Consider the following 14,532-nt stretch of genomic DNA (forward strand, 5'->3'; position numbering starts at 1 on the left):
TTTAACTTTTAAAACTTTTATTGTCTTAGTAAAATACTCTTTTAGGATCATGTCAGTAGGTTCTTGCATAATATTTTCTATTATCTAGAGATGTCTTTAAATAGGGATGACAAAATGAGTTCCACCCTCTATTTTAAAATATTGAAAAGCTCCTTTAATACCTTACAAATCCTTTATTTAATTATTGTGATTGTCTTTTTCTTCTACCTGTGGAACATATACAGTGCTGTACAGTACAAAATGTACAATCAGGTTGTGATTAATCATCGTTAATTATTCTTGGCAATCATTTTTCTTTTCTCAGGATCAATTCGGACAGAGGCTCCTCTAGATCGTGAATCTGTCCCACGTTACTGGTTGACAATCTGTGCTACAGATTTAGGCTCTGTTCCATTGTCCTCCATTGCTGAAGTCTACATTGAAGTTACAGATGTCAATGATAACATCCCTCAGTTGTCTGAAGTGGTGTTCTATGCTTCAGTGCTTGAAAACTCTCCACCAAATGTTTCAGTACTTCATCTGGATGCAACGGATGCCGACTCCATTTCTGCTGGCAAGCTGTCTTTCCAGTTCTTAAGTGGTAACAGTCAAGGACTGTTCATGTTGAACCCAAGCACAGGTAAGATAAAAAAAAATGTCCAACACTGATTTTTGCTCTTATGCCGTGTACACGCGATCGGATTTCCTTCGGAATTCCGATGAAGCTGACTTTCATCAGTCTTGCCTACACACTATCAGACTAAATTCCGACCATTCAAAACTCAGTAACGTAAAACACTACGTCGAGACGAAAAAAATGGAGTTCAATACTCAATACGAGCATGCGTCGACTTGATTCTGAGCATGCGTGGATTTTTCTCCAATGGAGTTCCACGCAGACGATCGGAATTTCCTATCGTATTTTTTTCATGTTTCAATTTAAAACATGTTCTATTTTTTTACACCGATGGAAAAAAAAGTCAGATGGGGCCCACACACAAACGTTTTTTCCGATGAAAAAAGTCCATCATACTTTTTTCATTGGTAAAAAAGATTGTGTGTACACGCCATTAGGTGTTATTCCACAGTAGATTTTACATCTAGTAGTAGACTGCATGTAAACCCAAAATATATTTTCTAGTATGTTTGGTACCATGTCTCTTGCATATAGTTTTTATAAACAGATATTTTTTGTGGATCTGTTGCAAAATTTCTTGCCTGGAGATCCTTCCAAAAACTTAAATTAGCAGCAGTGTTGTCAGCCTGATGTGCACACTCCTTAATTTTGCATTTGGCAGCTTTTCAGGTTTGTTCATGTTTACTGCAGACCTGATAGACAGCCCAAGGACAACCGAAGGCTAACAATGTTCCTGCTAATTGCATGGCAGAAAGCCTTGGAACATGTAGTTCCGGTAATGGATCTCCATGTAAGAGCATTTTCAACAGATTCGCCCCAAAAATATTTGCTTAAGAAAATTGTACACAGTGAGACACTCCAAAGTGAAAACAAGGATTTGCAAAAAGCAAAAGCATGGAGCTTAAAAAACATATATTTACATGTGTGTAAAATGTAGACAAGAACAACACACTATGAAAGTGAATTGTTACACCATATCATATGAGTGAGCCCCTGTGCGCCGACGCACAGGAGCTCACTTATCTGATATGGTGTAACAATTCACATGTAAATATATGTTTTTTTTAAGCTCCATGTTTTTGCTTTTTGCAAATCCTTTTTATTGCATTGTACAAATAAAGTTTATATTTTTATATAATTCATGTGGTCTATATTGCCTCTAAAGTCCGAATCTTTAAGGTTTTTGCTTTTCCTCCTATATTCAAATATTATGGATGTGACAATGGAGTGATTACAATATTTATAAAATATAGAAGGGTGTCTTCTTCCAAAATGGTGGAGATAGTGTAGCTTAAAGGGTCACTAAAGGAACATTTTTTTTTTGCTGAAATTACAGTTTACAGGGTATAGAGACATAAAAGTTAACTGATTCCTTTTAAAAATGATTAAAAATAGATTAAATTCTATCATATAATGTGCCTCTAGTTTCACTTTCGGTTTTAAACTGGTTTCATGTTTATGTGAAGTAAAGAGACCCACAGAACAAAAACAAACAAATCCAGGGCAGTGTTTTGTTTTTAAAATGAATCTGATTGGTTCTGAGGAGTTTTCGACACACAGCTTAGACCACAGTGAGAAGCTCCCATGAGTTTTTTCATAAGGAGCCAGACAAGCAGGAAGTGTGGAGATCACAGTAGAATTACAGCTACTTCAAAGCAAAAACGAACAATGAGGACATGAAACCAGTACTGCAGTAAGGTAAAGGAAGCTATTTAGCTAAAAAAAAAATTCCTTTAGTGATCCTTTAAGGTCTAAGTTTTCTTATTATATATATATATATATATATATATATATATATATATATATATATATATATATATGTATATACATATAGATATATATATATATATATATATATATATATAGATATATATCTATATCTATATAGATAAAGTATCTCACAAAAGTGAGTACACCCCTCACATTTTTGTAAACATTTTATTATACCTTTTCATGTGACAACACTGAAGAAATTAGTGAGGGTGCAGCTTGTATAACAGTGTGAGCCCAGGTTCACACTGGGTACGATTTCCTTCGATTTGAGATGCGATTTCACATGTGAAATCGCATCTCAAATCGGCGGCATTTGCCGCCAATTGTCGGCAATGACACTGTCCTAATCGGTGCGACGCCGCATCTGCGGCGCTGCACCGATTTCAAAAAGTAGTTCCTGTACTACTTTTTGCGATTTCGGGCCGCGATTTACATAGACATCTATGCAGAAACCTGCACAGATGTCTCTTAAATCGCGGCCGAAATCGGGACTGCCGGCGGGAGTGAAATCGTGCGAGTTCAGCTGAACTTGCACGGCTTCACTCCCGCAGCCCAGTGTGAACTAGGGCTGAATGTGCTGTTCCCTCAAAATAACTCAACAGCCATTAACCACCTCAATACAGGGCACTTTCACTCCCTTCCTGCTCAAGCCATTTTTCAGCTTTCAGCGCTGTGACATTTCGAATGACAATTGCGCAGTCATGAGACGCTGTACCCAAATGCAAATTTTGAAATTTTTTCCCCACAAATAGAGATTTCTTTTGGTGGTATTTGATCACCTCCGTGGTTTTAATTTTTTGGGCTATAAACAAAAGAATACTGACAAGTTTGAAAAAAACACAATATTTTTAACTTTTTGTTATAATAAATATCCCCAATTTTTTTTTTAACTACGGTAATTTTTTTTCCCCTCAGTCTAGGCTGATGTGTATTCTTCTACATATTTTTGGTTAAAAAAAATCACAGTAAGCGCATATTGATTGCTTTGCACAAAAGTTATAGCGTCTACAAAATAGGGGATAGATTTATAGCATTTTTATTATTATTATTTGTTTTACTAGTAATGGTGGCGATCTGCGATTTTTATCATGATATTTTGGCAGACATATCGGACACTTTTGACACATTTTTGGGACCATTCACATTTATACAGCGATCCGTGCTATAAAAATGCACTGATTACTGTATAAATGTGACTGGCAGTGGAGGGGTTAACCAGTAGGGGGCGGGGAAGGGGTTAAGTGTGTCCTAGGGAGTGATTCTAACTGTAGGGGGAGGGGACTCACAAGGGGAGGAGACCAATCAGTGTTCCTCTGTACAAGGAACACATCATCGGTCTCCTCTCACCTGACAGGATGTGGATCTGTGTGTTTACACACACAGATCCACGGTCTTGCTCTGTTACTGGGCATTCCTGGGAGCCCGGCAGACATCGCAGCCACCAGGTATGTGCATCGGGTCCCCAGTAATGCGGTGGGCGAGTGTGTGCTGCAGGCAGTGTGCTCGTGCCCCCTGGTGGGCCGGAAAGGCGCGGACGTCATATGACGCCCACCCAGAACAAGACCCGCACCGCCCAGCAGACTAAGGACATGGATTACTAGAACCATGTCATGTTGTCTGATGAGACCAAGATAAACTTTTTTGGTTCAGATGGTGTCAAGCGTATGTAACCAGGTAAGGAGTACAAAGACAAGTGTGTCTTGCCTATAGCCAAGCATGGTGGTGGGGGTGTCATGGTCTGGGGCTGCATGAGTGCTGCCGGCTCTGGGGAGCTAAATTTTATTTAGGGAATCATGAATGCCAACATGTACTGTGACATACTGAAGCAGAGCATGATCTCCTCCCTTCGGAGACTGTATTCCAACATAAAAACGACCTCAAACACATCTGTCTTGCTAAAGAAGTTAAGGGTAAAGGTGATGGATTCAAGCATGTCTCCAGACCTAAATCCTATTGAGCATCTGTGTGGCATCCTCAAATGGAAGGTGGAGGAGTGCAAGGTCTCTAACATCCACCAGCTCTGTGATGTCGTCATTAAGGAGTGGAAGAGGACTCCAGTGGCAACCTGTGAAGCTCTGTGAAGCTCTCCATGCCCAAGAAGGTTAAGGCAGTGCTGGAAAGTAATGGTGGTCACACAAAATATTGACACCTTGGGCCCAATTTGGACATTTTGTGTACTCACTCTTGTTGCCTGCGGTTTAGACATTAATGGCTAATGGTTCAAATTATTTGGTGGAGGGGGTATTATGGTTTGGGGTTGTTTTTTTGGGGGTTTGGATTGGCACCTTAGTTCCAGTGAAGGAAACTTTTAAGGGATCAGCATACCATGAAAATCCCTCATGGTGCCCATAATAATCAAAAAAGGCAATAAAATGTAAAGGAATACAGTAACTAAAAAGAGTCCTTTAGCCTAGGTTCACACTGCTGCGAATTCAAAATCGCGGTAAAATGCGCGATTTTACCGCGATTTCGCGGCTGCGATTTTGCCGCGATTTTGCAGCGATTTCGGCCGCAATTTAATGTAAATCGCGGCCCGAAATCGCAAAAAGTAGTACAGGAACTACTTTTTGAAATCGCAGATGCGGCGTCGCACTGATTAGGACAGTGCCATTGCCGACAATTGCCGCCGATTTGAGATGCGATTTGACATGTCAAATCGCATCTCAAATCGTTCCAAATCGTACCCAGTGTGAACCAGGGCTCACAGATAGAACTACCGTAAATGCTAGGTGGTTAATTCTTCAGCACCTACCAAATCAAGAAATATAATTTTTTAGTTGGCTGACCCTTTCATAAGCTTGAAAAACCGGTTCATCTTACCTCCTTTCTATATAGCAGAATAGATTTTGATAAAAATAGATTCTTCATGAGTCTTAAACCCTGAACATCTCCCTCTCTAATCTCACTCCTCCACATAACCACTCCCCAACCTGCACACTGATCCCCACTCTGATCCTATGTGTACGGGGAAACAAGATTAGCAGAGTGACACTGCTTAAAATGTTTGTCTAACATTCTAACACTTTCACCCTAAATTACAGTTTGATCACTTGCAGCCTATTTTTTTTTCATGAGCGCATTATGACTGAACAAAAGCAGTCTTTAAAAATGCATTTGTGGCCTTGACTTTCCCAAGATACAGCTCTTTTCATTCTAGGAAACTGAATGGAAGGCTTGTGAGAACAGGTGCTGGTTTTACAGTCAGTGCTGTGTTTATAGCTTGCATAAAATAAAAAGCTTGTATGTGTATAATGAGGAATTCTCACCAATGGATTTGAGAAGACGCTCATGCCTTGTACACACGGTCGGACTTTTGACCATGCAAAGGTCTGCCGTGTGTCCGTCGGAAGACCGATGGAAAGATAGAGAACAGGTTCTCTATCTAAGGTCCGTCGGACTTCTGACAAAGAAAGTCAGATGGAGGCTACACACGACCGAACTTTCCGAGAAAAAAAGCCTGTCTGACTTTTTTTCTTGGAAAGTCCGGCTGTGTGTACGAGGCATAAGAATTCCTTTATCAGCATATGGAAAAATATTCCTTGTTTACAGGCAAAATGTTTGTCTACACTTTTTTGTCTGGGTGCTAATTTTGAGGTCAATTGATTTTAATATGTGTAGCACCTTTCTGACACCCCAAGGCAGGATAGCACTTTCTGAGGCAGGGGCTGGTTAGCATTTCACCCCAGGCACAGGGTGTGCCAGGTGTGCCCAGGCACACCCTAATCACCCTGTGCAGCACAAATACCCTCTACTGCCCTAGCTCCTCCCCTTCTCCCTACAGCCCTTCTGGCTTCCCTCCTCTCCCGCCGGCTGTTGCTGTGGGGATGTTTTAGAATGAGTGAGGGAAGGGGCCGGTATGTATGTAAATGTATGTATGTAATTTACTGACCCCTTTCCCTTTCTAAATGAAGATCGTGAGTGATTGGTAGTGTGTGTTTGAGCTTTGGGGTGCACACCCTAATGCAATAGGCTGCACCCACCTATGATCCCAGGGCTGAGTCCATGGCTAAAATGGGGGAACCAAGAAAGGATATTGGGTACCAGTCACCTTTGTCTTTTTAAAGTTTTATAGCAGAACTGTTAAGGAGGAGTGGGTTAGGGGTCCAGGACACAATAGCAGATCACTTACAGACTCTTCAGATTCAGATCAACATCCAGCTTCACAATGTCAGAACCTTTAAACTGACCCAGCAATACTGTAAGCTTGTTCCCAAGTCTCAGTATGTCCTCTAAGTGAGTCACCAGACCCTTCTGATAGGCCAGCCTTCTTCTTGGCTCTCTCCAGCAAGGGGCCTCCCCTGGGTCTTCTCCTTGGCACAGCTTCCTCCAGACCAGGCAGGACAACTTCAGCACCACTTTAGCACACCTTAGGCCCCAAACCAGGCTATTGGGCCTAACTGCAGAGCACCATCCAGCAGTATCTCCCTAGAAGAATGAGCCCTCACACTTAATCCTCTCATGGGGGACTGGTCTGTAATGCATTAGTCACTTTACTGTTACAATCCCATTACTATCTAGTCTACCCATCCCAGTGTTAATACTCTTTTGAGCAGGTATTCCTCTGTCGATAGGTAATGCAGTCCTGCTTATTGTCCCTATATTTAGGGATTGATAATGCTCAGTAGAGCAAATCGTATGATTGAAATCACATCAATATTAATAGATAGAGTTACTTAACCGCTCTTTTGAGTATGTGCCCATGGTCCCTGTATGTGCTAATTTTTTATTACAAATAACAACGTTGTTATTGCGGTGTCAAGTGGAGGTTGGTCATTTATGTATTTTTGTTTTTGTTAAATATTTTGAGTCCAATAAACACATCATGTTTTATTTTAGACCTTACACAACTTCGGTATGTTGACCCACTCACATGATTGTGGAATGACAGATGCAATATTAGTCCTCTGGTGATTACCCTTTAGGGGTGAGTCCCCTAGCCTTCTTTAGCTCCCTCTGGATTGGCTGAAGGAAATAATAGAATTCATAACTTAGTTTTGTCTGTGAAATGCCATACTATGACCACATTGACCAGTGATACCAGTGACAGCTACTTGTGACAGTGAGGAATCACAAGCCAACTTAAACTTAGGGAAAACATAGGTAAAAAATTACCATTTTTTTTTTTTGCTCCATAAGATGCACCGAGGTTTTAGAGGAGGAAAACAAGAAAAAAAATATTCTGAACCAAATGGTGTACTAAAATATTTACCAGTGCCAAATGCAGCCTTACCAGTCCCATAAATGCAGCCTGACCTGTGCCAAAGAATTGCAGCCTTACCAGTCCCATGAATGCAGCCTGACCTGTGCCAAAGAAATGCAGTCTTACCAGTCCCATAAATGCAGCCTTACCAGTGCCAAAGAAATGCAACCTTACCAGTCCCATAAATGCAGCCTGAGCTGACGTCATACCATCCGCCTGACAGAAGACAGAGCAGCCCGAGCGGCTGCCGCAGCTGTGCTCCATTTGGCCGCTCGGGCTGCTCTGTCTTCTGTCAGGCGGATGTGATGACGATTTAAGCTCAACTTAGGAATAGAAAAAAAAACATTTGAACTGCACTGCATTGCAAGTGTTAAAAGTATATGCCACCTTGTGGACTTATCTTTTTAAAGGGATTGTAAAGGTAATTTCCCCCCCCCCCCCTAAATAGCTTCCTTTACCTTAGTGCAGTCCTCCTTCACTTACCTCACCCTTCGATTTTGATTTTAAATGTCCTTATTTCTTCTGAGAAATCCTCACTTCCTGTTCTTCTGTCTGTAACTACACACAGTAATGCAAGGCTTTCTCCCTGGTGTGGAGAAAGCCTATTGAGGGGGTGAGCAGGAGTGTCAGGACGCCCACTAACACACAGCTCCTTTCTCTATCTGCAAAGTAGAGAGTGTCCTGACACTCCTGCTCGCCCCCCCCCCCCAAGAGGCTTTCTCTACACCAGGGAGAAAGCCTTGCATTACGGTGTGTAGTTACAGATAGAAGAACAGGAAGTGAGGATTTCTCAGAAGAAATAAGGACATTTAAAAGCAAAATCGAAGGATGAGGTAAGTGAAGGAGGACTGCACTAAGGTAAAGGAAGCTTTTTAGGGAAAACATTTTTTACCTTTACAACCCCTTTAATTCATATCTGACAGTTTTCCAGAGCTCTGTGAAAAAAGCTATCGCTAAGCTCCTAGAGCTCTGACAGGAGAGATGCTACATTCTCACACACAGCAGCTCTGCTGTCCATTCACAGGAGCCATAGGCATGTGTACAGGGTGATATATAATCACCCTGTGCAGCACATATTCCCTCTACTGCGCTGGCTTCCCCCCAGCCACCCACAGCGCTGCCGACTTCCCTCCTCTCCTGCCAGCTGTTGCTGAGGGGAGGTATTAGGATGAGTGGGGGAAGGGACAGTAAATGTGTAATTTACCGGACCCTTACCTTTGTGAATGAACACCGTGAGTGATCGATAGTGTATGTTTGAGCTTTGGGTGCACACCCTAATGTAATAGTCTGCGCACACCTATGACAGTAGCCTTTGTATTTTGTGAATGAATTCACATAACACAACATGCTCTGTGACTGGGCAGGAAGAGGGGAGGAGCAGGCATAACAGCTACATGCGACAGAAGTATAGTGAGAGTTATGCTCCCAGATCTCTGCAAAAATATAAATTGTAAATGAGAACGATACATTTGACTTAACTAGTAGTATGGAATTCCTGGGGTTTAGCTTTAAATGCTTGCTAACTCTAGTGAATGGAGGCTGTATTATCTTCCATATTACTTGCTCTGGCAGGTTTCAGCACTCTCTACTTGTGATTCCTCAGCATTCTTACATACACTTCAGGACTATTAGTTCATGTGTGTATGTGCAAATTTCATCTTGAGCCACTAAACTTGGTAAACAGACATTTTGCAGTAAGGCCCCTTTCACACATTTCAGGCATTTTTAGCGCTAAAATTACCGCCTAAATACAGCAAAAAAAAAATGCCTCAGTGTGAAGTCTCCACTTAAATGATAACGTGATAAAAACATTCTGTTATTCCCCCCCCCCCCCCCCATTGTTTAATGCAAAGTGGAGGTTTTAATGATAGGTGTCCTTCAATTTTAGATTCTAGGCATACATTTAAGTACACAGAATAAATGCGTTTACGGGAGTTGTTTTACCTGCCAAAATATTTGTATAAGATTTCTTATCATCTGTGCCCAGTCTTGCCACAAAGAGTTAATCCAGCTCTAAGCAATCCTCTTTTCTTTTTTCAGTGAGATAAAAAAAAACGGACAAACAGGAGGAAACTTTTGTCTGTTCTTCCCCCTTGCTGTGAATGACAGGTTATTGAGACAGGCATTATTTTTTAATTCCCACCCCCACTGCTTTTCTGAAGTCATGTGGTTACTTTTCTGGATTTTGACTGGATGTTAGTGATCATATCAGAATTCAGTGTAAGGGGAGCGTAGAGGTGGGCGGGGAGTCTACTGACATCACAAATCCAACCATCGAGCGCCAGACAACAGATCCACCCACAGAATCTGTAGTGTTTCAGTTCTTATAACAGACAGAGGGGAGACATTTGACAGATAAGGATACATGCAGGAGGTATGTATATATCCCTATAGATCAGCACTATGGCAGTAGTTTAGAAAGGATGAGAGTGGGTTTACATCCACTTTAAGTGTTATCCTACAGTGTGTGTCCATGCACACTACATTAGGCTATTAGCGTTTTTTGAGCTCCAGCATCTAGAATTTTTGAAGAGTTTTTCCACCAAAAAACACTGAATGTTCTTAACCTCCCTGGCGGTAAACCCGAGCGTGACTCGGGGTTGGTTTTCAATGCTAAAATCGGTATCCCCGAGTCACGCTCGGGGTGGACGTGCAGCGGCGCGGCTTACCTTTCGCTGGATCCACAGGCAAATTACTTACCTTGTCCCTGGATCCAGCGATGCCACCCCGCTGTGTGAGCGAGCGGGACCTCCTCGCTCGATTCACAGTCCCTGTGTGCCGCCGATCTCCGTTCCCTGCGACGTTATGATGCACGGGAGCGGAGAACGGCGCCAAATTCAAAAAAGTAAACAAACACTTTACATACAGTATACTGTAATCTTATAGATTACAGTACTGTATGTAAAAAATACACACCCCCCTTGTCCCTAGTGGTCTGCCCAGTGCCCTACATGTACTTTTATAAAAATAAAAAATGTCATTTCTGCCTAAAAACTGTAGATTGTCCAAAAGTGTCCCTTTATGTCAAAAATGGTTTTAGATCAGCTAGAAAACAGCGATAATAAATTATAATCACTTGCAGAATTGTGCGATAGCGATTTGTGGGGAAATTCGTCATAAAAAAAAAAAAAATAATGACAGCGACAATTCTGCAACTGAGCAAATTTCAGTGATTTTGAGTTGATTACATTATTGAATAATTTTTATTATAATTATATTATTATTTGTTATAATTATTTATAATTATTTATTATATTATAATTTATAATTTTGTTTTAAAAAAAAAATCATACCCGGGATGCCTACAAGACTCTTGCTTGGTCAGATTTAAGTGAGTTATTTCTAAAAATTACAGGCCTACAGTATAAAACGCCAAATTTCCTTGCAAAATAATTGTACCGCTTTCGGTACGTAATTCCAGACAGAATCATACCGCCAGGGAGGTTAAACGCTCCTAAACTTCTAAGCACTAATAAAATACTTTTTTGAGCAATTTTTTTCTTCATGTACTACAAAAATGCGAATAAAATGCTAAAGCTACTAAATGCGCCTACAATCTTCTAAAAGCTACTAAATTGCTGCTACAAGCTGCCACAAAAACACTACTATCAGCATTTTTTAGCCAGCGTTTTTTCTAGAGTTTAGTGCTAGTGTGCATGGAGCCTAGATGTAATCTTTTTTCTATTATTTTTTGTGAAGTACAATTCCTTGCTTAAGTTTTTACTGCAAAACACATCTCAACAAAATAATGATTGTCCTTTTTGTTCAAACGTTACAGTTGGTAGGCTTTATATAGTTTCCAAATAAACCACTCTATTGATTGCCCTTTTATAATAAAACATGACTCCTCTCTCAGTTGGCACTGAGCATGTACATACTTGACAATTACAGTACTGCAGCACTGGAATATTGAATTTTGTATCAGACTTCAGCATTTTTAGCGATGTATTGAAGACTTATGCCTTTGACAAACCATTTAGGAAAAAATTGTATTACTGCACAGAAAACAATATTTCGAGTTTTTCTTTAGACTTTGAGCATATTTACATGTTGAAGCATTGTCACCCGGTTCTACCATATGTACCGTAACTATAATTCTAAATGTAACAAAATGCCACCTATTCAATGGAAGAATGTTGTTTGTTGGCCAGGGGCAGAGTGACAACTCATGGGGCCCCCGGGCAATAGGAGATTATGGGGCCCCCGGGCAATAGGAGATTATGAGACCCCCGGGCAATAGCAGATTATGGGACCCCCAGGCAATAGCAGATTATGGGGCCACACAGTATACACATACAGTATACATACACAGTATACACACACAGACACACAATATACACACACAGTATACACACACACATACAGTATACATACACAGTATACACACACAGACACACAATATACACACACAGTATACACACAGTATACATACACACAGAATACACACTGAAAATGTACTGTCAGGCAGCTATAATCTTGGGATTTTAAAAAAAACACAGATTTTTACATACTGTCCCTGGTTTTACTGAGGCTGGCAACCCTGATGGGGCCCTCTAGTGGCATGGGGCCCTCGGCAAGGCCCGAGTGCCCGAATGGTCAGTCCGCCCCTGCTGTTGGCTATGCACTCTATATGATTATACATCACACTCACAGCAAACATTACTCAGAAATTGCTTCATCAGAATAGATAATCAAGTAAACAGAAATAAAAATGTATTGTTAGCAATCCTCATTTTAACTGGCTATACAAGGCTGGGATGGTAAATGCATCTAATCAGAAGCAATCACTGTTTGGGCATCCACACAGCGATGGGTATGGTATGAATTTAATAGTCAGCAGCTATTGCATTTTTGTCTCTGAGCCCGAAGGATGTACTAGGCAAATCTATGCATATGTAGCTAGCTTTGATTTGAAAGACTACCTTGCAGTTATGTATGCTGCCCCCCCCCCCCCCCCCGCCATCCTCGCGCTCTGGCTTCACTGCCCGGTTCCCTTAGGCGCATGCGCGAGTCACGCTACGCCTGTCAATTGGCTCCCGCTGTGTACTGGGAGCTGAGTGTTCCCAGAACACAACGGGGGGGGGGGGGGGTGACGTCATGCCCGCAGTCTGCCCGAGACTGTGTGGCCGGAAGTGGGTGCAAATACCTGTCAGACAGGTATCTGCAACCCCCTCCCCCCTGAAAGGTGTCAAATGTGACACCGAAGGGGGGAGGGTTCCGATCAGCGGGAGTTCTACTTTAGGGTGGAGCTCTGCTTTAAGCTCCCTTTAGAGCAGTGGTCTCCAAACTGGTGCCCGGGGGCCGGATGTGGCCCCTTGCTTGTCTTTCTCTGGCCTTTGGGGCACTTTTACTCTAACTGATATGAGACACAATTCTGCCAGCTGACACCAACGGTGGGGCATCATTTCTGCAACTGACACCGATATAGGGGGAACTATTTCACCCTATAATGCCAATGATGAAGCACTATTCCTTGCCCTAATACCAAATGTGAGGATGTTCACTCCCATTGATGCCAGGAATATTTCCACTCCCACTGGCCACCATCCGACCCCCTAAAGTCTAAAAGATAATAAATTGGCCCTTTGTTTTAGAAAGTTTGGAGACCCCTGCTGTAGAGTATAATATATATATATATATATATATATATATATATATATATACTGTATATATCTTATATAATTTACAGTATTTTGCTTTTTGCCCAGAGTTCAGCTTTAATACTCTTCCCTTTATCCTCCATAATTTGTTAAACCAATTTTAAATCTATACAGAAACTCACTACATTGAAATTGTTGTATTAATGTGGTGCTGTTGAAAAGGCTATAATGATTTTGCATTCCTTAGTGCTCTGAACAGCTGCAGCTGCACAGACCATTGTAGACTTTTGACTTGTTTAACACAGAGCAGGACATTTTCTTCTGAAGGTAAACCTGAGTACGAATGGATCAAAGACATCTGAAAATATAGAACACTTCTTGTTAAACACCTGAAAGCTTTGCATGCCTCTACGAAAATATTTTATGGAGAAATAGCTAAGTAAGGATCCCTGAGCCACTTTCACTCCCCCAACATTGGCATGTTCAAACGGGCATACATTGGCTAGTTCACTTAAAGAGACACTGTCAGTTTGCCCATTGAGGGCAAAATCATTTAGCACAGTATTTCCTAAAAAAAATTGCTTAAACTGTATACAGTAGAGTTAAACTGGTTTTCGTTTGCAACATTAATAAACATTGCCTCAGTTAGAGTACCCTCCCAATTACATAGTGTCCATCAGTGCTCTTCCCCATAAACACAGCACCCACACAGTTATATAAAGCCAATGCCCCACAACCCCATACAGGTGTTGATTAGTGTTGCTCACGAATATTCGTATTGCGAATATTCGGCTCGAATATAGCATATTCGAGTATTCGCGAATATATCGAATTTCGCGGCCAATATTCGCATTTTTTCAATTTTATTTTTAAAACAGATCACATCCTAGTGATCTCCATCGACGTCTAAAAGCATTGCTGGTATGATTAGAGACTCTGGGCCGAGTAGCTGAAGCGATCATTTTATATTGCCGAATATTCGCAATGCGAATATTCGGCAATAGGAATATTGCGCGATTATTTTCTTCGCCCTTCTTTTGCATCAGAGTTCTCCTACCACAGTTGTTAAAATTTCGCTATAATTTTCGCATCCGCATTAGCGCAATTTCGCAATATTGTTTTTTGGATAAAATGTCACGAATATTCGATTTCAGAATATTAGCGAATACTTTCTCCGCCCTTCTTTTGCATCGGAGCCAATCAGAGTTCTCCTACCACAGTTGTCGAAATTCCGCAATCAATTTCGCATTCGCATTTGCGAAATTTCGATAATATATCACGAATATTGGATTTCAGCATGAGCCAATCAGAGTTCTCCTACCGCACTTGTCGAAATTTCGCAA

General features: G+C 41.3%; 1 protein-coding gene across 1 annotated transcript in view; it reads left to right on the forward strand.

The window, feature by feature from the left end:
- Positions 1 to 14,532, forward strand: part of FAT2 (FAT atypical cadherin 2) — a 180,860-nt gene that overhangs the window by 81,778 nt on the left and 84,550 nt on the right. Inside the window, exon 3 of the mRNA XM_040345126.1 lies at positions 305 to 619. Coding sequence (XP_040201060.1) covers positions 305 to 619 — 315 coding nt within the window. The remainder of the gene's footprint in view (positions 1 to 304; positions 620 to 14,532) is intronic.

The sequence above is a fragment of the Rana temporaria genome, chromosome 3 (assembly GCF_905171775.1).
Source record: "Rana temporaria chromosome 3, aRanTem1.1, whole genome shotgun sequence".
NCBI lineage: Eukaryota > Metazoa > Chordata > Amphibia > Anura > Ranidae > Rana > Rana temporaria.